Source organism: Bufo bufo, chromosome 7 (assembly GCF_905171765.1).
Source record: "Bufo bufo chromosome 7, aBufBuf1.1, whole genome shotgun sequence".
In the NCBI taxonomy this organism is placed as follows: domain Eukaryota; kingdom Metazoa; phylum Chordata; class Amphibia; order Anura; family Bufonidae; genus Bufo; species Bufo bufo.
Genome location: NC_053395.1, coordinates 173,069,669 through 173,094,531, shown reverse-complemented (window position 1 = coordinate 173,094,531; position 24,863 = coordinate 173,069,669). Strand labels below are relative to the sequence as shown.

The 24,863-nt window shown below is 42.7% G+C and overlaps 1 protein-coding gene across 1 annotated transcript in view; it reads left to right on the top strand.

The window, feature by feature from the left end:
• The first annotated feature begins 800 nt into the window (after positions 1–800).
• COL6A1 (collagen type VI alpha 1 chain) overlaps positions 801–24,863 on the top strand; it is a 48,742-nt gene continuing 24,679 nt past the window's right edge. The window contains exons 1-18 of the mRNA XM_040439224.1: positions 801–1,100; positions 10,272–10,401; positions 11,707–11,907; positions 12,038–12,197; positions 12,290–12,412; positions 13,231–13,251; positions 13,355–13,375; positions 13,478–13,522; positions 13,600–13,653; positions 16,545–16,589; positions 16,695–16,721; positions 17,750–17,776; positions 19,191–19,235; positions 19,647–19,700; positions 20,879–20,941; positions 22,120–22,182; positions 23,134–23,187; positions 23,291–23,326. Coding sequence (XP_040295158.1) covers positions 923–1,100; positions 10,272–10,401; positions 11,707–11,907; positions 12,038–12,197; positions 12,290–12,412; positions 13,231–13,251; positions 13,355–13,375; positions 13,478–13,522; positions 13,600–13,653; positions 16,545–16,589; positions 16,695–16,721; positions 17,750–17,776; positions 19,191–19,235; positions 19,647–19,700; positions 20,879–20,941; positions 22,120–22,182; positions 23,134–23,187; positions 23,291–23,326 — 1,347 coding nt within the window. The 5' untranslated portion in view covers positions 801–922. The remainder of the gene's footprint in view (positions 1,101–10,271; positions 10,402–11,706; positions 11,908–12,037; positions 12,198–12,289; positions 12,413–13,230; positions 13,252–13,354; positions 13,376–13,477; positions 13,523–13,599; positions 13,654–16,544; positions 16,590–16,694; positions 16,722–17,749; positions 17,777–19,190; positions 19,236–19,646; positions 19,701–20,878; positions 20,942–22,119; positions 22,183–23,133; positions 23,188–23,290; positions 23,327–24,863) is intronic.

Sequence of the window (24,863 nt, the reverse complement as noted above, 5' to 3'; positions counted from 1 at the left end):
AGCTTTCCCCCTTCATATATGTGTAGGAGGGAGTCGGGAGAGAAAGTTGTCAGCCAAACGATCTTTCAGCTGACAACTGTTGAGCGTGTAGGGCCACCTAACAGGTAGTCATGCCCTGCAGTCCATGGGAATACATGGATCACACGGGAAGTGCACAATAGCGCAAAACTATTTATTCTAGTTGCAGCCAGACAGAATATACTGTATATGTGATTGCTTAGAACTCATTCGCACTACGTCGCCTGCCAATTGCCTCCGTACATGTATCAGATCTGGAGTGATAATGTGTGATCGTGTCAATAACATCAATAATAAATAGATAAACAATGTAACTACATTTCTCATTCAGTCGTATTAATGTATTGTGTTAAATATGCTCATGGTGACTAATATTATTCTACTACTCCCAAATGAAACTCTTCTACATCCCCCTCTGTCTTCTCCCTGCACCCCTCTCAACTCTTCTACATCACCCTCTGTCTTCTCCCTGCACCCCTCTCAACTCTTCTACATCACCCTCTGTCTTCTCCCTGCACCCCTCTCAACTCTTCTACATCACCCTCTGTCTTCTCCCTGCACCCCTCTCAACTCTTCTACATCACCCTCTGTCTTCTCCCTGCACCCCTCTCAACTCTTCTACATCACCCTCTGTCTTCTCCCTGCACCCCTCTCAACCTGAGCAGGAGATACACTGTACAAATCCCCTGTCAATGTTACAATGAAAACTTTCCAGGGTGACCCTCCTTTTCACAAGGACCATCCTCTCCAAGTGCTTCTCCCCTCCCTGTGAATGTCAGCAGCACTGCCCCTCTCTGTGTAGTGTGTGTCTGAGCTCTGCATTCCCTCCAGCGCAGCACTCTGCAGCATTGTCAGGCACTCGCTGAACTTCCAACTCCCCTCCTGTCTGGGATACAGGGGCACCATGAAGATGCTGTGGGGAGACCTCCCTCTGACCCTGCTGCACCTCTTCCTTCTATTAGGAGGTGGCATAGGACAGCAGGGCCAGGGTCAGATCCCCATTAAGGATGGTAACCAGCCTGGCACTGGAGGTGGTACTGAGATCATCTTCCCCCCATCAGACAGAAAATCTTCCTATCAAGGTAATATTACATGATGCTTGGCTTTCAGCTTTACCTCTACAGCTGTTCTTTTATCTTTTACGGCTTTAGTATTTGCAATGGACTGCGTCTTTCCCATCAAAGGTGGAGATCAATTTTTTGGGAAATACAAATCAGAGCCTGGCAGGGTGTGCTGGAATTCATAGCCTGGCATCTTCTATCGTATATACCATACTTCTTTCTGCTTACAGGCGATACCCGCCCTCAGTACCCTATGTAATGTATCCTATGATTTATGACCATATATTATAAGATAGGTGTAATTCTACCAAATGTACTTTTCCTTTACACGTTTCACCACTTCTCAAGACTCTAGATAATTTGATGGCCACCAATGACCTTCTTTTATCCCTTAGCACCAAAGTATCTATAGATCGTTTATACGTAACAAAACCCCCCTCCTCCCCCCACATCTGTAACGATAGATAAAATTGGGAGGGGCGACTAAAAACAGAAGAGTGGGAGGAGTCACCAAATACTCGTCAAAGGTTCCATATAGAAATAAAGATGCCCTGTATATATCGGTACAGTGAAAACTAGCAATATGTTGTATCAAGCCAGAGGAATAGTTGGCTGTGTGCTACAGTTCGGGCGACTTTTAGGCTGGACGTACACCTTCAAAAGTTGTTGACCATAGCTGTTCCTCCAGATCTTCCCATACACATGCCTGCTCAGCTCAGCCCTGCTAAGCAAATGTCCTCTGAAGATCTGATACCTGCATTAGCTGGACGACCAGTGCCGCTGAACTTGGCGGGTTTGGCCAGCTTTAATCTATTGTCTGTGGCCACTAATTTTGTGTTGTATGCCATTCCTAGATCTTTGCCTTTATGTTGATCGCATGGATAAAATCTGATTTGGGATATGCAATAGTCCAAGCTGCTTCTCCTCTATATCGCAGTATTGTGACCCAGTATACTGCAACCTATAAATATGTATCTTAAGAATTGTTACTATTTCTGAATATGATGTGATTATAACCAAATAAGGGTTACTTGATGAAAATCCCTGTATTAAACGCTAATCTATCAATACTGAAAGGGGTTCTCCCACGAAAAACTTGAACCTGGATCTGAATACTTTTATAATTGCATGTAATTAAAAATTGAGTATAGCCCCTGAGCTATTTATTAAAAAATGTATCTGTATAGCACCACCTGCTGTTTGCTCATTTTCTAATTTCTCTGTCCTGCTCACTGAGATTGATGCCCATGCTCAGTTGGGTCCTTCAACTTCCACCAGCTGCAGTAGAAAGGACATGCCCCCTGAGAAAATGCATACCCCCTTGAGATGCCAACTTGAAATAAATCTGACAGCATTTGCGGCAATGAATGGGGAGATCTCTGGATCCATGAGCGGTACAGGGCTGGTTCTAAGTTTGTTGGAAAGAAATTGTCATGTACTATATGATTTCATTTCATTTTTCCTATTAATCATGGGATAACCCCTTTAAAGGGTTTCTACCACCAGAAATACCGTTATGTAGCTGACTGATACTAGCGATGCGCTAATGTCAGCACTACATAACAGTATGTTTTTTACCTTTCTCCCTGCAGCCGTTCTGAAAAAATAATTACTTTTATTATATGCTAATGAGCCTCTAGGTGCTATGTGGGCGTAAAATCAGCACCTAGAGGCTCCGTCTACTCACCCTTTATCCCGCCCAGGTCCAGTGTTATGCCCGCCCCGCTCCTCTTGATTGATGCCATTGTTCGCAGCATCGCTTACGAAATCCCGCACCTGCGCCGTTCACTTCTGTATTCGGCGCAGGCGCAGTGAGTGAAGGCTGCTCTCCTGATGCCGTCTTCCTCACTGTGACGTAGTCGGCGCAGGCGCAGTGAGGAATCCGGCACCAGGAGCGCATCATTCACTCACTGCGCCTGCGCCGAGTACAGAAGTGAACGGCGCAGGCGCGGGATTTCGTAAGCGATGCTGCGAACCGTGGCATCAATCAAAAGGGGCGGGGCAGGCAGAACAGGAGACCTGGGCGGGATAAAGGGTGAGTAGACTGAGCCTCTAGGTGCTGATTTTACGCCCACATAGCACCTAGAGGCTCATTAGCATATTATAAAAGTGCTTTTTTTTATCAGAACGGCTGCAGGGAGAAGGGTAAAAACATACTGTTATGTAGTGCTGACATTAGCACATCGCTAAAAAACAGTATTTCTGGTGGTAGAAACCCTTTAATCTAATCACCCTACTGCCAATATAATTTCCTTTAGTTCAATTTGCATATACAGTGAAGCATTGCATTGGATCACTGCCATGCAGTTCCCCAGCAGAACGTATTGTTACTAGAATGTTTAGTTTTCTTTTAGCTTTGGTTGTCTTTTTTCTATGAATGTCTCATTGTATAGTTAAAGGGGTTGTGCAGTGATTTATGTTGATAAACTATCCTCAGTATAGGTAATCAATATCAGATCGGTGGGGGTCCGACACCCGGGACCCCGCTGATCAGCTGCTTAACGAGTTGGCGGCGCTCCATGGAAGCACCACTTCCCCTTCATTACACTACGTGTCGTCTCCTGTGGAGCAGCGGTGTATTGTAATTACAAGTGAATGGAGCGAGTACTAATCATTACACTGCACTTCAGAGACAAAGTGCAGGGTAATGAACAGGAAGTGAAGTTCGCATGAAACAGCTGATCAGTGGGAATGTCGGGAGTCAATGCAATTATATATTATAATACAAATGCTGCAAACCCCAGAGGAGCGAGGCAGAGGATGGGAGTGGTAGTGGCTCTGGCTGCAATACTTATTCACAGTGGCAATCCTTACACCGATGCACCCTAGGGACAGGGAAGTAATATGAGGGTGTACTCTTTCTTTCCTCTGGGCACACCCTGATGGTGGAGCTTCTGCCTGATGGTAGTTGGGGTTACTAAAGCGCAAAATGGGTATTGTAGTACTTCAAACTGTATCAAAACACAGTTCCAAATAATTCACAGTGCTAATATTATCATACAGTGATTTATGGATATAAGCAAGTATGGGGGTTGTAGTACTCCTCCTCTCTATCTTTTTCAGAGATTCTCTGGGATGAAGGCCTAGTTCTCTGAGGAGTGAGAACATGTGGCTTCTTCTCACGCCTTCATCGAACACACTACTAACTGAACTAGGGGCAGATCTAAGCCCCTCCTCTAGCATCTTTCAAGGCCAGAGTCAATATTGTTAACCCCAACAGATCCATACAGGGGTTCTGGCAGAATGGCCCCCCCAGAGGTCAGCAACCCCTTTAAAATGTAAACTGGCCATATGCTAAAATATCCAGGAACTGCATACTGTAGGAAGGCGCAAGGGGCCATCATTGATGGAAGGTATGTGTCACCGAGATTCATGACCTTGGTGAGGTAAGAGACAGTGGCATCTCTAGCTTTCAAATTTTGGGGGGGCACACTGGGGGCCAGGACAAAAGTAGGGGGGGCAGCTATAACAACGATACATTTACACAAGTATGCTTAGAAATGCTGCGATACTTTACCCAATACCTAAAACCACAACAGGGAAGAAAAGTCCTGCTGTCTATGGTTTAAAAAAAAAAAAACAATCACTCAGATTTCAACAGGTCCTAGTTGCCTGTGGATGACACTTTTATAGGGAGGGGGATCTGTGGATGACACTGCTATGGGGGGGGGGGTCTGTGGATGACACATACCGTATATAGCATCTTATACTATATGTGTCATCCACAGATCCACCCCATGACAGTGTCATCCCCATTTCCCCCTCCATAACAGTGTCATCCACAGATCCCCCTCCCTATAACAGTGTCATCCACAGATCCCCCTCCCCGCCGCTCACAGGAGTGTACATTTGACATTTCTAAACTGTAATCCATATCCTTCAGTAACTTTAACTTTAAATCAGGATTCAGCGGCCGCTCATCTCTACTAATACCTTAACCTTACACCACTCGGCTAGCTTCGGTAACAGGGCCAGGCTACAGCCTACAGGCACTGCCTGTTAGTTGTTACCGAGCGAGCGCTGATTTCTGCAGGTCAGAGGTTACTGATTACAGTTTAGAAGAAATGTACACTCCTGTGAGCGGTCCAGACCAGTGGCGGAGCCAGAGCCTGGTCTCGGGAGGGGCACTTCCAGATTATTTTCTGACCGCTGCCACAGAACAAGGGTGCTTATAGAACAGACTACACAGTGTAGAGGTATACTGTACATTGTGTGGCACAGTGTAGAGGTATACTGTACATTGTTTGGCACAGTGTACAGGTATACTGTATATTGTGTGGCACAGTGTAGAGGTATACTGTACATTGTGTGGCACAGTGTATGCTATATGTGTATAACATAAACATATTTCACATGAAAACTTACAATTACTTGGCTTGGCCCTTGGGGATCTTGGACGCCACTTCACCACTTTGGCCGGGGGCTCGGCGGAGCTGATGTTGTGTTTTATCCTAATGAGAAAGATTTCATAATAAGGATTTGGAGAAGGGGCAGAGGGATAGCAGGAGGCTGGTGCTGCTACTAGGGGGTCATACCATGGGGGAGTAATAAAGCCCACCATAATGCCCCCCCAGTAGAAATAATTCTCCTTAGGCCGTATGCACAAGGCGTTGTTCCGTGGCCGAGAGCGGTCCGTGGTATGACGGGCTGGATTCCTGTTCAGAGCAGGAGCGCACGGCGTCATTGGTTGCTATGACGCCGTTCGCTCCTGCTCTGAACAGGAATCCAGCCCGGCATACCACGGACCGCTCTCGGCCACGGAACACGGCCGTGTGCATTCGGCCTTATAATGTGACAATGCAAAAAATACCCCCTTGTAATGCCCCCAGTTGAGCTAATGTCCCCCATAATGTGCCAGTATAAAATACCCCTATATAGTGCCCCCAGTAAATGCCCCCATAGTGCTCCTCTCCCTCCTTCCTCCTAATGCCCCCATAATGTACCAGTATAAAATGCCCCATATATCGTGCCCCAGTAGATGCCCTCAGTGTCCCCCATAATTTGCAAGTATAAAATACTCCTTCTTAGTGCCCCCCGTAGATGACTCCTTAGTACTCCTCTCCCCCCTTCCCCATAGTACCCACCATAATGTGTCCCAGTATAAAATGCTACTGTACAGAACCCCCCATATAAAATACCCCTTCTTTGTGGCCTCAGTAGATGCCCCTATAGTGCCCACCAATAATGTGCCAGTAATAAGTGCCCCCAATAACGTGCCAGTAATAAGTGCCCCCAATAACGTGCCAGTAATAAGTGCCCCCAATCATGTGCCAGTAATAAGTGCCCCGCATCACGTGCCAGTAACAAAGCCCCCATCACGTGCCAGTAACAAGAGCCCCCCATCACGTGCCAGTAACAAGAGCCCTTAATCACGTGCCAGTAATAAGCCCCCCATCATGTGCCAGTAATAAGCCCCCCATCATGTGCCAGTAATAAGCCCCCCATCATGTGCCAGTAATAAGCCCCCCATCATGTGCCAGTAATAAGCCCCCCATCATGTGCCAGTTATAAGCCCCCCCATCATGTGCCAGTAATAAGCCCCCCCATCGTGTGCCAGTATTAAGCCCCCCCATCGTGTGCCAGTAATAAGCCCCCCATCAAGTGCCAGTAATAAGCCCCCCATCACGTGCCTGTAATAGGCCCCCCATCACGTGCCAGTAATAAGCCCCCCATCACTTGCCAGTAATAAGCCCCATCACGTGCCAGTAATAAGCCCCCATCACGTGCCAGTAATAAGCCCCCCATCACGTGCCAGTAATAAGCCCCCCATCACGTGCCAGTATAAGCCCCCAGCACGTGCCAGTATAAGCCCCCCATCACGTGCCAGTAAAAAGCCCCCATCACGTGCCAGTAATAAGCCACCCCATCATGTGCCAGTAATAAGCCCCCCCAATGTGCCAGTAATAAGCCCCCATCACGTGTCAGTAATAAGCCCCCCAATGTGCCAGTAATAAGCCTCCCCAATGTGCCTGTAATAAGCCCCCCCCCATCATGTGCCAGTAATAAGCCCCCCATCATGTGCCAGTAATAAGCCCCCCCATCATGTGCCAGTAATAAACCCCCCGATGTGCCAGTAACAAGACCCCCCCTAATGTGCCTGTAAAACTATTGCAAAAAAAACACTTATACTTACCTCCATGTCAGCGATGCGATGCAGGCCTCTTCCGGCCTGTGTCCCGCGCTGTATGGCTCAGGCGGCGCGATGACGTCATTGCACCGCCTGCGCTGGCCTCTGATAGACTGCCGGCCTAGTGCCTGCAGCCTATCAGAGGAAGGGGAAGGGACACGCCTCTCCCTCCCCTGCCCAGCACAGGCAGATGACTATGGAGATGAGCGCAATAGAAGCGCTCATCTCCCTGTGCCCGACTGAGGCGGCTCACTTGGGGGGGCATTTTAGTTGGGGGGGCACAGCGTGATGTAGGGGGGGCCGTGGCCCCCTCTGGCCCCCCCCCCCCCCTTCCCGGCGACACCACTGGTAAGAGATGGTAGTTTTAAGTGTCAGTAGCAGCTAGTGCTGACTGACATGTTCTGTTGTTAGTATGGCCGTAAAGCCGATCCGGGCCGGCTCTTACTGGGACTAGCCAAATTGCTGGGTAGGTGGCTGCTCCCCACTCTCCAGGCCGGGTCTTTTAACCTGAAGCTCCTGGGAACCATTCTAAACCTGTAAGAGAGTCCCTATCTACTGTGTACCATTTATAATACTGGTGTTTTCAACATACTGGTCTGTGGACCCTTCAGGCACCAAAGCGCTTGATTGACCTCTACTGTACTGCTGCACTTACCATAGTTACTTCACTTTAAATACAGGCTGGTCCAAAAGTATGGAGACACCTGAACAAATGGAAAATGGTGGTTAGAACTCCATCCTGTGTGTGGCATGTTGCTAAAGAGAAGGGGGCATATCTGTGAGGGGTGTTGATCAAAACAGCGGCCATTTTGAAAGATGCCTTCCTTGGAACCAAGTCAATACTTTCAAATAGGAAGCAGTACATGTGACATATGTATCCAATAAAGAATTTGATGAGGAATCCAAATCTGTGCTTTATTCCTGCCAAGGTTATTAGCAATTTTTCCGTGACATGGAACACCATGATGATCTGCTACAGGAAATGCTCAATGTGCTCCCAGTTGTTTCAAATTGTCATGGTGATTTTCTTCTCCTATTCACGATACACTGAGAGCAACACCTCAGCAGAAATGCTTGCACAGGCATCCAGGATCCGCTGTTGCATGTGCACCACACTCTGGAATTTCACTGCATAAACCCTGGACTTGACATCACCACCCAGGTAGAAGTCCAAGGGGATCGAGGGCCCAGGCCAAGATGTCCAATCCACTACCCAAGAAACTGCTGATCCAAAATTTGCGGACATCACATCCATAATGTTGTAGGGGATGGGGAGCACCATCCTACTGGAAGAACACTGGGAATGTGCCATCTTCGTTGCACAGTGACGGAAACACAGTGTCATGTACCAATTGCATATACTTGGCAGCAGTAGGGTTATTATCAATAAAGAGTCGGCCTACTATCTTTTTTCCCCACACACCACCCCTTGACTTTCTGTGCGCCAACAATCTTGGAGCGGTCTGTCCAGTGCAGATTTGTGTCAGACCAGTATTGAAGGTTTTGTTTGTTCTCCCTTTTCATGTAGAAGTTTTCTGAACAGTGCTGTTTCTGTGAAATATGGGCCCAGTTGCAATTGCTGTGACACCTATTCCTCAGATTCAACATGGTGTTCGGAATCATCCTCATTGAGATGATGCATCAACTGGATCTTGTAAAGGTACCTTTTGTGCTTAGCCAGTATCCCCTGGATGGTGGTTCGACTCACCCTGCTCTTCTGTGACAGACGCCGGGTAGGACAATGTGGGCTCTTGCTGAAGGATACCATTGTTGTTGCATCATCTGTGTTGTTACCTCTACTTTTGGCAGGTCCATCATAGAACCTGTTTTGCAAAACAGTCTGTTCAGCATTAAAATCAACTAGCATGACTTGGCTTCTGCACTCCCTGGGTAACAGCCAAATCGCTGTCCTCACCTTGTGTCTTAATCTCGCAGCCAAATCTACATCTGCATATCTATATCTTTAACAAATAGAAATTTTTTAAAAACTTTGCCATGAATAAAGTTACATCATATTTAAGCACAGATTTGTATTTCTCATCAAATTCAAAATCAGATACATTTGTCACAGGCACCCTTCCCATTTGAAAATATCGACTTGGTTCCAAGTTGGTGGCTTTGCCACACACAGGATGGCGTTCCCAATCAGTGATTTCCATTTTTTTCAGGTGTCTCCATACTTTAGGACTACACTGTAGTTTCTCATGACTTAGCATTCCTTGTATCTGTGTTTTTTTTTATTTTGCATATGTCAGAGCTACCTACTGTACCTTGTTCTTTGACCTAGAAAATTTTGCATGCAGGGAGCAAATTAGGTTGATGATTGGACCATTGGCAAAATATTTTGATAGGGGCATTTGTACATATGATATATTTTTATTAATAATAGCATTGAGGATACCTTAGGATTACCAATCAATTACTTTTCCATACAAAAATGCTGAAAATTTCCAAATCAGTCAGTTCAAAATGACTGTCCTAGACAATTTATGGGAGCGGTGGTGCAACTTAAATGACGGAAGCCCCAAAGTAGGTGCTTTTTTTCCTCTTCATGTAAAATGCTAATGCCTTGAAATGAATTTGTACACACTTTCACAAGAAACCAAACAACATTGACAGCTACAGGACCTACAGGCAGACAGACCTCCATTAATAGTGACAGTACAGTGGAACCTTTCTTTCTACCACTCATCAAGTCCCAGAAAACTCTGTATTAATTCAGTACTACAAATAATTCAACCAAGAAGAAGGATGGTGAGCAATCTACTCTGTTCACCATCTACCTAATCAATGTGTTGACAATCCAGGCTGTACTCTAGTGATCAAAAACAAGCCATTCTCTATAGTGATCATACCTAGTAAGCATGCATGATGAACCTATGGCCATTTATAATTGATCTATTATTTTTGTAGCCATGCAACTATTTGAGGAATATATTGCCAAACTGTAGACGATGAGATGGTTGACTCTTTTCTTAAAGCTAAATATATTTCTCCAGTAGCATCCAGTATATTAACATATATAATGTGGTTATAATAGATGTATGTGTTTGACTTGTTTTCAGATTGTCCTGTGGATATTTTCTTCGTGCTGGACACATCAGAGAGTGTTGCTCTCCGTGTGAAACCATTCAAGACTCTTGTGACCCAAGTCAAAGAGTTTACCAAAAGGTTCATAGATAAGCTCACTGCAAGGTAACCATACAATTCTTTTACCCCATACTTACATAAAGTGGACACATATCTATTTAAAAAAAAAGATTACACAAGGGTGTGGGTCCAGTAAATGTCTAGGTGAAGAACTTGTAATACAGTCAACTGTTAATACAGAAAAAATATTTACTCATTGAAACCTTTTCAGCAGCATTTAAGTACTGTATATTTATGCTGTCATGATCCTAATAACATTTGTATTTAAAGCCTATTAATATGTTTCATAGATTTTTTTTATGCATTAATTTGCTTCATGCAGTTTTAGTCTTCATTGGTAGTCTATGGGCACCTTTGCAAAGTTTTTATTTTTCACTTGCAATGTATATAATCCCTTAACTATCAGAAACACAAAAAAAATTGCTGACGTTAAAAAAGTTTTCCACTGTGTACAATGTCTTCTTGCTAAAATCAGTGCACAATCCATGTAAAGCACGTTGCAGTGGTGGCCCGTGTCTGCCACTGTCCAGCTCCCTTTAGCGGACACAGGTGTCATGTGTTTCACCTGCCATCCTCTTCCCTGCTGGCATTCCAGACCGGCTTGTCCTCCACTGACCACCAGCAGCGAGTCCAGATGCTGATGTTCCACATAGCTGCTGCAGCTTGCGCTTCTAAGTGAAGGCCTACTGTCCTGTCTTTAAGGCACACACATGCTTCCTGACTCCCAAAGGGCCAGTATGTGCTTCCTAGTTTCATCTAGCTAATGGATGGACACTTCTAATTATTAAAGGCACCTTCCCCTAGGAGGTTTTCTAGTTACCAGTGACAAGTGAACGTGTGCTTTTCTGTTTGTCTGCCCATGTACCAACCTTTGCCTGCTTATTGATTCTTACCCTCCCCTGCCTGCTCTGATCATAACTTGTTTACAGTATTGACCCTTTACTACCTGTTTTGACCATGGATTAGTTTTATAGATTTGCATGAACGCTACCTGCCCTGACCTCAGTCTGTTTCCTGACTTTGAGTATTGCCTGATCCCTAGGAGTTTTACACCAGAGTCTCTGTGCCCAGTGGGTCAGCTGCCAACCACCCCAGGATTATTCCAAGAGGTGGCAACCTGGTGGCTCTATACAAGGTCAGATCCTTGTATAGAGGTTAAGGGGTGAGAAACAGTTAGCTGCCACTGTCATTAACAAAGCATTGGCATGACAAATCCTACAGAATGACCTAAAAGAATGTTTAAAAACAATGTTTCTGATGAATGTATAACTCCTAACGTTCTAGAGTCACGTCATAAGCATTTATTTAAGCTGTACTGAGATTTAGCCCTAAACATCTCTCTGATTTTAGGTATTACCGGTGTGACCGCAACCTTGTATGGAATGCAGGAGCTCTGCACTATAGTGATGAAATCATCTTAATTAGCTCTCTGCTCAACCTAGAAAAAGACCGTGATACCTTGAAGAGTAGAGTTGATACAGTTGAGTACATAGGCAAAGGTACTCACACTGACTGTGCCATCAAAAGAGGCATTGAAGAGATCTTGATTGGGTTGGTATGATTTGTATAATATACATTCTATCTATCTATCTATCTATCTTTTTGTTTATCAATCACCAAAATTCTTTACATTGATCACATTGATCTATCTATGGTCATATAACTTGACTTCCTGTTACAGAGGATCCCACCAAAGGGAGAACAAATATCTAGTTGTGGTGACCGATGGTCATCCTTTGGAAGGATACAAAGAGCCATGTGGTGGTCTGGAAGATGCTGCAAATGAAGCCAGACACCTTGGAATTAAAGTTTTCTCTGTTGCCATTTCACCAAACCACCTGGTAAGATGGAATCTCTTTGATTCAATGTAGATAACATGCAAATAAATGCACAGCCGCATCTAATCTAATGCTTTCTCTTTTCTTATGTGCAGGAACCACGTCTCAGTGTTATAGCCTCTGATCCAAACTACAGGAGGAACTTCACAGCCACCAGTGCTGCTGGCTTGTCTGAAGTGGAACTAGAAAACACAATTGATTCCATAATTGACACTATTGTGAGTAATTAAAAGAATGTATATCTACTGTACTTGGCTGTTTCCATCAGCCCCATAGACATCGAGTGGAGTGGCAGGGCACAGGCTACATCACTGCTCCGTTCAAACTCGGTCATACAGTATGGAGGAACAGGGAGGGACATGCAGACCTCCATTCTAGTGAACACTGGTGGCCCAGGGGTGCGGTCCCAGTGATCAGACATTTGTCACCTGAGGCAACTCCTTTAATGCAAGTGTGAACAGAGCCTTAGTAAGGAAAAATGCCTCAGTCATGGCGAATTATAAAAACTATATTAGCGACCCAGGTGTCCTTTCAGCAAGGACATTGGCAAGAATGGATATTTCAGCTCATAGTGCATACAGTACACTATACTGTAGAGTAGTTTTAAAAGTGGCAATAGTAGTTAAAAAAGTCTACCAGGATAAAGTAAGTTTATACTATATGTATATAATTGTAACACTTAAGGTGATTTAGTCTTAATACATTTTTGCACTCTATAGAGGTGTTTGATACTGTGTGACAAATATACTTTTTTTTCCTCGATTGAATATTAAGGGCTTAAAGAGTTCTGCAACTCACCGTAAAATGGAAAATGAGATGACTTATGTCTGTAGTATACAGACAAGAATCAAAAATTTACAGGCTTAGTCGTCAGGTCTATTGATACAATGTATACACTTAATTATGGTGTTTTATTAATATGTCAGATATCTGCTATTTGTAAACATTTTCTTTTATACATATTAACTATGTAATTCTATGAACAGAGTTGCTAAAATGGTTTCAGGCTTATAACTTTAATTTTCCTTTATTACAGAAAGCTAACGGTGAACACGGGGTGAGTATTACATATATGTTAATGAACCCTGAAGACGTCATTGCTATACAATGCTGTATGGAGTCACTACTAACCCTTTCTTTCCCTTCTCTTAATGCTGCAGTGCTGCTCCTATGAGTGTCAGGTAAGGGATGTCTGTAGTGTGGGATGTGCACAAATTGTGAATATTGCAAAAATGTATAATTCTATGAAATGCTTTAACTGTTATATTCTTGTTTTTCCTTAGCCTCCCCGAGGAAGTTCAGGTCCTCCTGGTCCCCTTGGTTATGAGGTGAGGGCTGCTATAAGGTGAGTAAAATAATTGATATACATAGTAAACTCTGTCTGACAATTTTCATGTAACCATAGGGAGAAACTGGTAAAACTGGACTTCCAGGAGATCGTGGACCTCCAGGAGACCCTGTAAGTAAACTTTTCTTGAAGAATTTAATTAACAAGGCATCTGTGGCCATAATGAGTATAAAAAAAATGTAAATTCAAGATTTATGTAAACTAGTTAAACATGCAGGTTAAACACCACCTTAAAACACCATTTTAGTGTTAAAATTTCCAAGACAATTTCATTATCATATTAGTGACTAGAGTAGAACTTTCCAGAGCTTTAGATAATCTACACATACACATACAGATGATGTAACTCTGTCTACTTGTAGCCACCTCTAGAGGGAGCTTCTGAGCTTACTGCATAATGTTTTATTATGTATTTTAATATGTAACAGTATGTAGTAAACATTTAAGAGCCTCCCCCTAGTGGTGGCCACATAGAGTTATAATTTAACTCTTTGTCCATGCAGATGATTTTGAGTTCTGTATCAGAAAATTGATGTTCCAACCGCTTTAAACATACAATAAGAAATTAATCAGCGTAGAATTTAGTATCTAAAATATCATTGTGTTAAAAAGTGGACATTTAATTCAATATTTTATTACATTTATATAATAGCATAGTGCACCTTTTGAATTGCTGAGAACATTAGATGTCATGTTTTTTTATTGCATTATTTCTGCTAAATAATTATGTGAGTAGGCTAAATCCACATCCAAAAATGTTATATATGTAATATTGTGCATCACACATCTTTTAGATCAGATCCATGGGCTAAATTCACACTTAGGATATACACATTCAAAGTTTGTGCATATACACATACTGAGGCTGTGGTTCACCTGATTATAATGCTGTTTTTCTTTTGGTGATCCGAGGCCCCGTACGCAAGTTATGATACTTTTTCTTAATATGCAAATTATTTCCTTGGTGCAATGAGGGTGTCCCCATTGCTCTTACACCCAAACTCTACCTATTTCTGTGGCTAGCCTCTTCTTCGCTGCCTTGATTGACAGGGTTAGGCAGTAGCAAAGCAGCCAGGGAGGGGCTGGCCACAGAAATCAGCAGAGCTTGGGTACAATAAAAGCAACGCCCTCATTGCACCAAAGGCTTAATTTACATATTAAGGAAAAGTATCATAACTTTGTAACAAAGTTATGGATCAACAAAAGAAAAAGTGTGTTTTAATCAGGTGGACCACTACTATGTGTCTATGGAAATAATTTGATAGAGGGGTTGCTGGTGACAGATTCCCTATAATTACGGTAAAATTATGATTTATTCAGGAAAACTACAAGAACATTATACACATGATTTCCAGCATTTTCCTTGTTGTCTAAATCAGCCAATACACATTGCTGCCTGGCTCCAAGCATGTTACTTGGTGCTATTAGTGCAGTGACACCACTTTCATACACCTAGGTGGACCTGTCTCCAGGCAGACTTCCATGTCTGAAGCTGACAATGGGAAAATGTAGCACTAGATGAACAACAGTCTTGGTTTCTGGATACCTACATTTTTCCTTTTGCATATGAGCTCTCTCATCAGTTACGTTATTCCACAGTTGGCTGTACCCTTTAAATTAGCAATATATTTATGCAGAAGAAACCCCCAATAACCCACTCCACTAAACCATTCATGACTAGACCAAATGACTAACTGACTCTTCCATGGGGGCTTAGTCATACTTGCTTGAAGTCAGTGCTACTATTAGAAAGCCCTGTGACATTTTATCATGCCGCTCAATTATTCAGTGAGCTTTATCATGGCGGTCTGCCAAAAAGTGCTTTCCACTTCTTGTAAACTTTCTATCTTGTAAAAGGTTCATCATGTTTTTCGAGTACCTGGTTTGTGTAAACTGTTTCTGCCAGTGTTAGCGGATTGTTCACTGCAGTAGGAAACATAAAACTATCCAGAATAAATTAAAATGTTGCTCTTACTCCAATATTACATGGTTAGGCTTCAGTTCATTGGCCTCAGATGATCGCATAACCTAAGTGACTCAAGAACAGTTGCCCTCAAAGTTATTCAATTGGCATTATAGGACCTTTGAGGGATTACTGCACATTTTTATCAGTTTTTGAGAAAAAAGATGTAATTATCACAGAAACTAAATTTTTCACAATCATTTTTAATTATTAGATTTAATTTAGTGCAGAATTGTGGCTTAGATGACATAATTAAATTGGTTTTCCAGGATGTAGATATTGATGGCCTGGCCTCAGGATAGGACATCAGTTACAGACTAGTGGGGGTCTGACACCTGGCACCCCACCGATCAACCATTTCAGGAAGTGGATGAAGAAGGAAGCAGAAGGCTCCATCCTTTGTGTAGTGGCCATGCTGAAGTACTACAGCTCAGCTCCTATTCAAATGAATGGGAACTCAGCTGCAGCACACTGTCACCGGAAACTATAAGAAGATGGAACCTTCCATCCATTGCATAGTTTTGGGCGCAAGCGGCTGCCTGAAACAGCTGATCAGTGGGAGTGTCGGACCCCAGCTGATCTAATATTGATAACCTACTATAAGGATAGATCCAAACAGTCAATTGTGTATCTTAACCACATAATTCAGTACCACCCACACCTGCTTCGGAGCTAACCAGGCTCCATTCTTCAGTCGATATAATGCACACACATGCAGACTTTTCATACACTGACTCACCGCTTGTTCGTAGCTTGTTATGAAATTCTTCCATTTATTAATCCAATCCACCATGTGACATTTTGGAAGCACACACGTCCTTAATCATGCATAATGATTTAAGTGCATGACAGTCGTATAATGCCCATCTTCAACTATATCAATACAAATATACTGGGAATAGGTCATCAATATCTAAGTCCCAGGAAACCCCCTCAATTCTACTTACCAGTTATTCGATTTTAAATATAAGATTCATTTTTGCCACTTTTTCTCACAGTTTTCCAAGTGTTCATTGCTAATAATGTCTAACTTTTGCAGGGCCGCACTGGTGACATTGGACCTGTAGGATATCAGGGAATGAAGGTAAATTTGATGACGTTTACATATTACCTATGGTATGATAACTGTGCTGTTTGATGTTCACATTGATCTTGATCTTAAATTGCCTTTTCTTATTTCTCGTAATAGGGTGACCAAGGAACCAGAGGAGAAAAGGTAAGTAGGCATGAGAAACTCTTCAGTATTAAATTAGCTGGGCTTGGGAGTATCAGGGAGCTAGGTGCACACATAATGTATATTAGTAAACTGTTATGAGATGGTTGTGGAGAAACTTGATATTTTCCTACTGAGGAAGTAGATGACTTACGATAGAATTCCGACCATGTTGGAAGTCCTGTAATTGCGTAACTTTTGATCGTAGAGAATTAGAATATATTAGCACTACGGTTATGAACAGTTAAATATTGCTAACAGGAGCAGACTGGGAACTTAAAGCGTCCCTGAATTTTTTTTTTAAGTGGCCCCATTTTGTCATTAGGTCCAAACTGACAGAAGTCAGGGCCAACACAAGTAGGCAGGATTAAACCACCCTAGCAGAGCCAAATACCATAGTGCATGACAAAATAATGCCCCAGCAGCACAAAATATCTCCCCAAAAAACTGCCCCTCTGTGGTAGCCAGCCCAGCTGCCACATTCTGTCCTCCTACTTTAGTTGCCTTAGGATTGCCATAGAGTTGAGTTCAGGAGGCAGGCACCAGATCATTACTTACCAGGCTGGAGGCTGTAAAGAGGGCTCAGATGGTCCCCTGGGCATCAGCCAACTGGGAAGTTTCCCTGTAGAGTCTAGGGCCAGTCCACCCCGATAACTAATGAAATAATTAATTGTTATTATTATCATCATAAACTATGAGGCCTCAAACAAAAGCCTTGACGTTTGTTTAAGGAGAACAGAGGCCCCAAAGTCCCTAAGTCCATCAAGTTCAACCAAGGGATAGGTTAAGCTTTGGAGACAACATCCCTGTGCAGGTTCTCACTGCATATTTTAATTGGGATGAGACCAACTCAAATAGATCCCTTTTCTCCAAGGACCCCAAAGCAGCTGCAAGGGACTGTCTCTATGGTATGTGCATGCTTTTAGTGAAAACCATTGGTAGCAGTAAAAAAAATTTGGAGGCCAACTCACCATCTCTATTCATTAATATTATGAACTGCCTTGCTACAACTATCTGATTTTCTATTGCAGGGTGCAAGAGGAGCAAAGGGGGCAAAGGTAAGTTGTTTTGCAGTTTTAAGAAAAAATTGTTTAAAGAGGTATGCCCATCTCTCTATGTAGCCCTCGTCTGGCCTTAACATATAATGGGCTTTCTGATCTCACGTGAAACATTTTTTAAATCTTCTATTTGTGTTTCACATAACTGGATCTGTGCATTCTCAATCCACATCCAGTTCTAGAACTGTATTTACAGTCTACATTAGCAACTGCCTATATAGTCACACTAGATATAGCTAAGAACTCTATTTTCCTCTTAAAAATGTGACCTGATTTAGACAATACCTTTTGTTAGAAGAATTCCCAAATGATAAACTAGTCACCTGTTTTCCTGCTGCTGGAATTGTCAGTAATCAGCTTTAATCTTAAAGGGTGCCTGATAGTGATGAGCGGCATAGGCAATATTCGTTTCCGTGATAATTTGCAATTTTTTTTGCATAATATTCGCAATAAATTGGCAAATTCTAGAATTCGTGATCTCCAGTCATTATTTTAGCGATTGCGCAAATCGGCACTAATGATGCGCATATTTTTTGCGCAATACATGCAACTTCACATTTTATCAGGTCTGAGTAGATATTACTGATTGGTGCACTAAGTATTGTTGTGACATCACAGCACTATGTCTGTAGCCTGTATGCATGGACAGCAGAGAAACAGTAATTCCTATCACACTACCTAACACCCTGCACTGGAGCCTATCAGCTACACTGTATCACTATCTAACCTACACTGACTATCTCCCACTAACTATTTGTGTTATATATATGAGCTAACTATCTAATGTAATTGGATAAGGAATAGGATCCAGATAAAAGCACAGAGCACAGCAATGACACTGCTCTCTCTCAGAACTGCAAAAAAAACTGCAGAAAATAGCTCCTGGGGAGGTTCTTATATAGTAAGGGGTAGGCAACGTTCCTATTGGTTGCTAGGGATGTTGCTAAGATCAGACAAAGACATTGCAGCCTTCTCATTGGCCCACAAGCAAGAAGGGAGGTTACTGACGAAAAAAAATCGAGAACATTTGCGATTATGAATATATAGCACAATGTTCTACATCTTCGCAAATTCTCGAAGTGCCGATATTTGCGATAAAAATTTGCGGTTAGAATATTCGCGATCAACACTAGTGCCTGATAAAAAGTGCTAAATTCCCCTACAGTGCAAACACAGGGTAAATTAAGAAGTGTAGTACATAGTGCCCATTGATATCAATGGGCTGTCCATTTAACATATGGACAGACTTGTTCTTCCAGAGATGAAGATGCTCTTTGTAGCGGCCCTCATTTCCAGCTTTATGAAGGAGGTCTCGCTATGAGGGACTAAATGAACCACACTTCTAATTTAAGATTTTTTTTTTTTCATTCTCCGGTAGCTATCCATGTTTAAACATGTTTCTTTTATTTCACAGGGTGACAAAGGCAAAAGAGGAACCGATGGAATTGATGGACAAAAGGTGAGTGAACATAAAGTATCAGTCAGAAGCCTTTATTTGAAGACCTAGCCAAACTTGAAATTACTTAAAGAATGAGTGTAACTATTAAAGGGGGATGTTTCGCCAAGAGAATCCCTTTATAAAGCCGACTCCAACAATTAGCTGTTAACAGCCCAATTATTGGCCTCTGTAGGGGAAATGTAACATGTTGGCCACTTAAGTGAGTATTTACTTCTGCCCTCTGTCAATCACAATGGGGGCAGCATTTTACAGATGAGTGGAGAGAATGAGATAGAAAACAACTATTCCTTTATAATGTCTTTTGTAGTAAATAATTTCTTGATCTTTTTTTTTAGTAAAGGTAGTCCTTTACTGAAATCTGCGAATAATTTGGGTTTTGTAACATACATGACATTTTATTATTTCCAACAGGGAGAGGATGGACAGCATGGATTCGCTGGTTGCAAAGGATCACCTGGTTTTGAGGTCAGTACCAAAGAGATGTAATAGTTATTTATATAAATTCAAGCTTAAAGTGACCCTCCACACTCCTTCTCACTTAAAGGGGTTGTCCGGGTTCAGAGCTGAACCCGGACATACCCATATTTTCACCCAGGCAGCCCCCCCCCTAGATTGCTAGATTAGTTTCCGCCCAGCAGTGTGTTTGGTGACGTCACCGGCTCTGATGGGTGGGCTTTAGCGCTAAAGCCCGCTCATCAGTGCCGGTGACGTCACCGGGCTCACTGCTGGGTGGAAGCCTCCGCCTGGCAGCCCCATGGAGAGCTCCAGAAAATGCCTTTGCCCTGCACGATTTAGCGTATGGCAAAGGAGAACATCAGAGCATGAACTGCTCCGATGCTCAAGTCAGGGGGGCTGCCTGGGTGAAAATGGGGATATGTCTGGGTTCACTCTCTGGACCCGGACAACCCCTTTAGGTGGCTGTACACATTAATCTAAAGTTGATAAAAATGGACGAGTTCAACTAAAACAAACGTTTGTCGGTTATAATTTAATTAATGATAGTTTTAGCTGACCCATGATAGACTATTGTCGTTTGTCGGAAGAAAGATCTTTTGTTTGAATAAAGATTGTTCATGAATGAAAGAGCTTTCTTTGAAAGAATGTTCCCAGAAAGATCTTTCATCCATCACCTGATTTAATTGAACATGTATGAGCAATTTGGACAAATGTAACGGCCAATATGAACAAAAATGTGTATGGCCGTGTCTGCAAAATAAACGTTCACCAGATGATTGCTCAACTGATGTTCAGCCTTCAACCAACTTCTATCTATCTTCTATCTAATGTGCATGGCCAGCCATAAGCTTTTTCCCCTTAGTGTGTGTGTTGCAGTTACCTGATAGTTGTCTTTTTTTCTCACTGATGGGTAAGTAGTCTCTACATTATATTCAATCTGGCCTTGCTGTAATAGAAAACAGCTCTGAAGTGGCAGAGCTGAACGAAGGAGGAAGGGTAGCAATCTGAACGAATAATGAGGCAAGAGGTGTGTTTCTGACTACCTCAGATTCCCTGTAGGCATTGTGGTTAAACTGGAGTCACAGATCACAGCTCTGCTATATTTAAGCCACTAAACCTGTTGAACCCAGTGTGTCCTGATTAAATCTTCAATTAATCTCATTACTGCTCATGTGTTGTCCTCATAGGGAGAATCTGGACCTGCTGGGCCCAAAGGAGATCCTGGCTCATATGGACCAAAAGGAAATAAGGTAACTCTATTTATTCTTCCATGAAATACAATAGGATACACTCCTCAAGTCAAGGAATTATGGAAATCACAGGATCGACATGCTAATGATAAAAAAATGGATATTCAAAACATCTCAATTTATCCAGTATTGATTATGAGTACCATGAGCAGGAATATGCACACTTACACACCTTGGCATGCTATAAGTGAGGTTATTAATAGCTGTCTGAGGAACACTCTACCATGCTGAATGCACTTAGGCACGCAAATCATCAAGATCCGCTGCTAGCAGCTCCCTTTGCAACTGCTGAACAATGATGTCCCAGATGTGCTCAATGGGAGACAAGTCTGGAGACGCTGCAGGCCATGGTAGCACATTTAGGCCACACATTCTGCTCACAGTAGTATGAACAACACATGGCCTGGGATTGTCCTGTTTAAAAGTGGCTCTTGGTACACTTTGAAGAAATGGCCATACTATTGGTTCCATGAGCAAATCAATGTAACGCTGAGCTGTTAAAGACTAGAGGAGTCCAGCTAACGTACATTATGGCACCACACACCGTAATCCGGGAAGTAGGACCAGTTTGCCCTTGTGAAGGCCTCTTCATGGTGTTGACAAGATGGTCTCCATAAGAATCTCTGTCTATCAGGATAGACCTCCATTCCAGCCTCCAGTGCTATCTTGCTGTGCACCATGATAGCCTTTGAGAGCGGTGGTGTGAGATCAGTGAAACACCTGTAGCTGGACGTATGGCTATGAGCCTTCTGATGGTTTGGGTAGACAATGTATGCTGCCCTTGGCTTTGGATGTGATGTCCAACTTCACTTGGGATCACTACACGGCATTCTTCTAATCTGACAATCCATCCATGTAAAGGTTTGCCTCTGTACACCTCTTGCTGTAATAAACGAAGTTCTCTCAGTTCAAGTTTACTGTCCCTCTCAGTTTCCACCAAGTGGTGATAGCTGGCACGTTATCCCATGTAACTTGATCCAATTTTTTTGAGGTTTCATAAAGCTAAAAAACGTTGGTTTCAATCTGTCCTTCAATCGTTTATGTACCCCCCTCCCCATATGCACAGGTTGGAGCTAGGTGCTTGAAAATGCGATCATTTGCAGATCTTAATGACACCTGCTACATGATCACTAGTCACACAGTACAAAGGTGTCTACAGTATGTTATTTATGTTTTAGGGTGAATCTGGACGTCCTGGCACTGCAGGGAAACCTGGTAATGCTGGTGTCATAGGAGACAAGGTAAGATTTTGAAAGACCCTTTTTATTATTGATTGTGGTTTTGAACAAAGGATAACCATGAGGTTTTAAGTCAGTGACATATCGCTGCTGGGAGGTGTATGGCCCATTCATGAAAATCAATGCACTAAAAAAGTGGTAAAATATGGACCACAAATATCTTACGTGAAACAAACCAAAATGGTAGGATATGCCCCCATTTTCTGATAAGTGTGAGTCCCACCTCTGAGACCCGCATCTAACCTGAGAACGAAGCGAGGAAGGTGGTGGCCGGAGGACCTTGGGTCCGGCCACCACCAAGCACTCTCCCCATAGTACTGAATGGGAGCGCACCGCACTTGCGCGGCCACCGCTCCCATTCATTTCTATGGGGTCGACGAAAATAGGCGAGCCAGCGCTCGGCTATTCTCAGTCCACCGAATAAATGGAGGGTGGCTGTGCATGCACATTGCGCCCTCCGCAACTTTTGGGCCTTCCTTCTCAGTGTAGGTGCGTGTCCCACCTATCAGACAATGGGGACATATCCTAGCGATATGCCCCCATTTTCTGAGATGGGAAGACCCCTTTAATATTGCAACAGGTCTGCATTAAAAAGCTTTGCTTAAGCTCTGCAGGATCAACTCTATCAGACACTATGCCTGGTGTAATAGGGATGATTCTGTTGACCAAAACTTTTTAAACTATTGGTCACTATGAAGTTAAAGTTTTGATATGATGTGAATGTTTTGGGTGAAAATTTTGCTATTTTGAAACATATGCAAAGTGAAAACATAATGTGTGTAGCTGAACTAATATTACCTAATAAATCTAAAAATACCAAAAAACGTACCTATGAAGAAGAAACCAAAGAAACCAGCCTGCGTTTTTAGCTATAATATACTGTATAGATTACTACTCACGTTATTACCTACTTTTTTGGATTATGGTATCTTATGTTGATTACTTATGTTACAGGGAGATCCAGGAGCAGGTGGCCAACCGGGTGAGAAAGGTGAATCTGGAGATGAGGTAAGTAACCAAATGAACCTGTGACCATAAATATTAAATATATTTCTTATAAATGTAAAATCCCTACTAGACAAATTGAGTATATTTTATTTGGTCTTTACAGGGGGATGCCGGACCTGATGGGCCAGCAGGTGAACGGGTAAGAGCTGCTACAAATCTATGCAGTATTATTACTTTATTTCGGTACTGTATGCTCATGATTGTGTTTTTCACAGTCAGGAGTGAAATTTGTGGCACACATCTGGTATAAATCTGCAACATGTACAGCATACTGCAGATTTGCGTAAAAATCCATGGATTTGCCTGTGAATTTTGTACACCATGTGGTAACACTGTTGCATATTTCCATATGGATTTGCTAAGGTTTTTATGATGTAATATAGTAGTGTATAATGGCTGTGCCTTATTGTAGAATCATAACTGTGAAGAAGCAGGTCTTTTTTGGGCTTCCCTATTGTTTTCTTCAGCCTTATTATTCCCTGTGTCACTTGCACATCTAGATGCATTTCTGTCACAAGCAGGGGATGTCTCCCTTCTGTGGAATCTGCCAGTACTCTATGCAGTGACCTCACTTCCCTTACTTCTCACTATGTTTGTTTTCTTCTAAGGGGCTCAGAAAGCTGATAAGGAGGGAGTGGGTCAGACTTATAGATACACATAAGCTTCTCTGCTCTTCAGAAGCAATGTAGAAGCAGTTCTCTCAGTCTCAGGAGCTCAGCTAGCTCTGACATGCCCCCACTTCCCATCTACTGTGTATCTGTTACTAGGGATGGACTTTATACAACAGGTAGTGGAAGTGAGACCCCTAGTGGCCTTGACTTTACAGCTTTTTCCAGGTGGATGCAGACAGATCTTGTGTAAAAGTACAATTACTCTAAGTAAATATACCCTGTCCCTGACATTCAAAATAATTCACTACTAATACAATTAGTGACAGTTTGTTATTAGCACCTACTTAAAGGGGTTGTCCCACGAAAAATATTCTACAGTTTTCAAACCAGCACCTGGATCTGAATACTTTTGTAATTGTATGTAATAAAAAATTTAGCATAGCCACTGAGTTATTCAATAAAATGTATCTGTATAGCTCCACCTGCTGTTTGTTTTGTTTCTTATTGCTTTGTCCTGCTCACTGAGGAGGTCGCACATGCTCAGTTTCATCCTTAACCTGCCTCCTGAGCTGTGATAGGTAGAGCTGAGACACGCCTCCTTAGCTGCAGCAGAAAAGACACTCCTCCTGAGCTGTCACCTTAATATAAATCTAGCAGAGCAATGAATGGGGAGATCTCTGGATCTATGTGAGGTACAGGGCTGGTTGTAATTTTGATAGAAAGAGATTGTCATGTACTATATGAGGTCTGGTTTTCATTTTTTACATTAGTCATGGGATAACCCCTTTAATACTTTGTTTGGCCACCATTTAACCAATAAGTTTTAATATCCAAAATCGTGCTGTATGTTGGGAACTTGGCCTATTGATGATCACTAGTATCATTCTTTGCTCCCAGGGGGTTTAAAATATGTCATGATTATGCAATTGACGCACAGTAGCATAATCAGGAAAGATTTTCATCTGCTTGATGTAAACTATAAAGAGTCTTATTCATCGATATGAGAACAGATTGAAATACCAGCACTGCCGCTACTAAGTATCTGACTTGCAGATCTAAGGAACA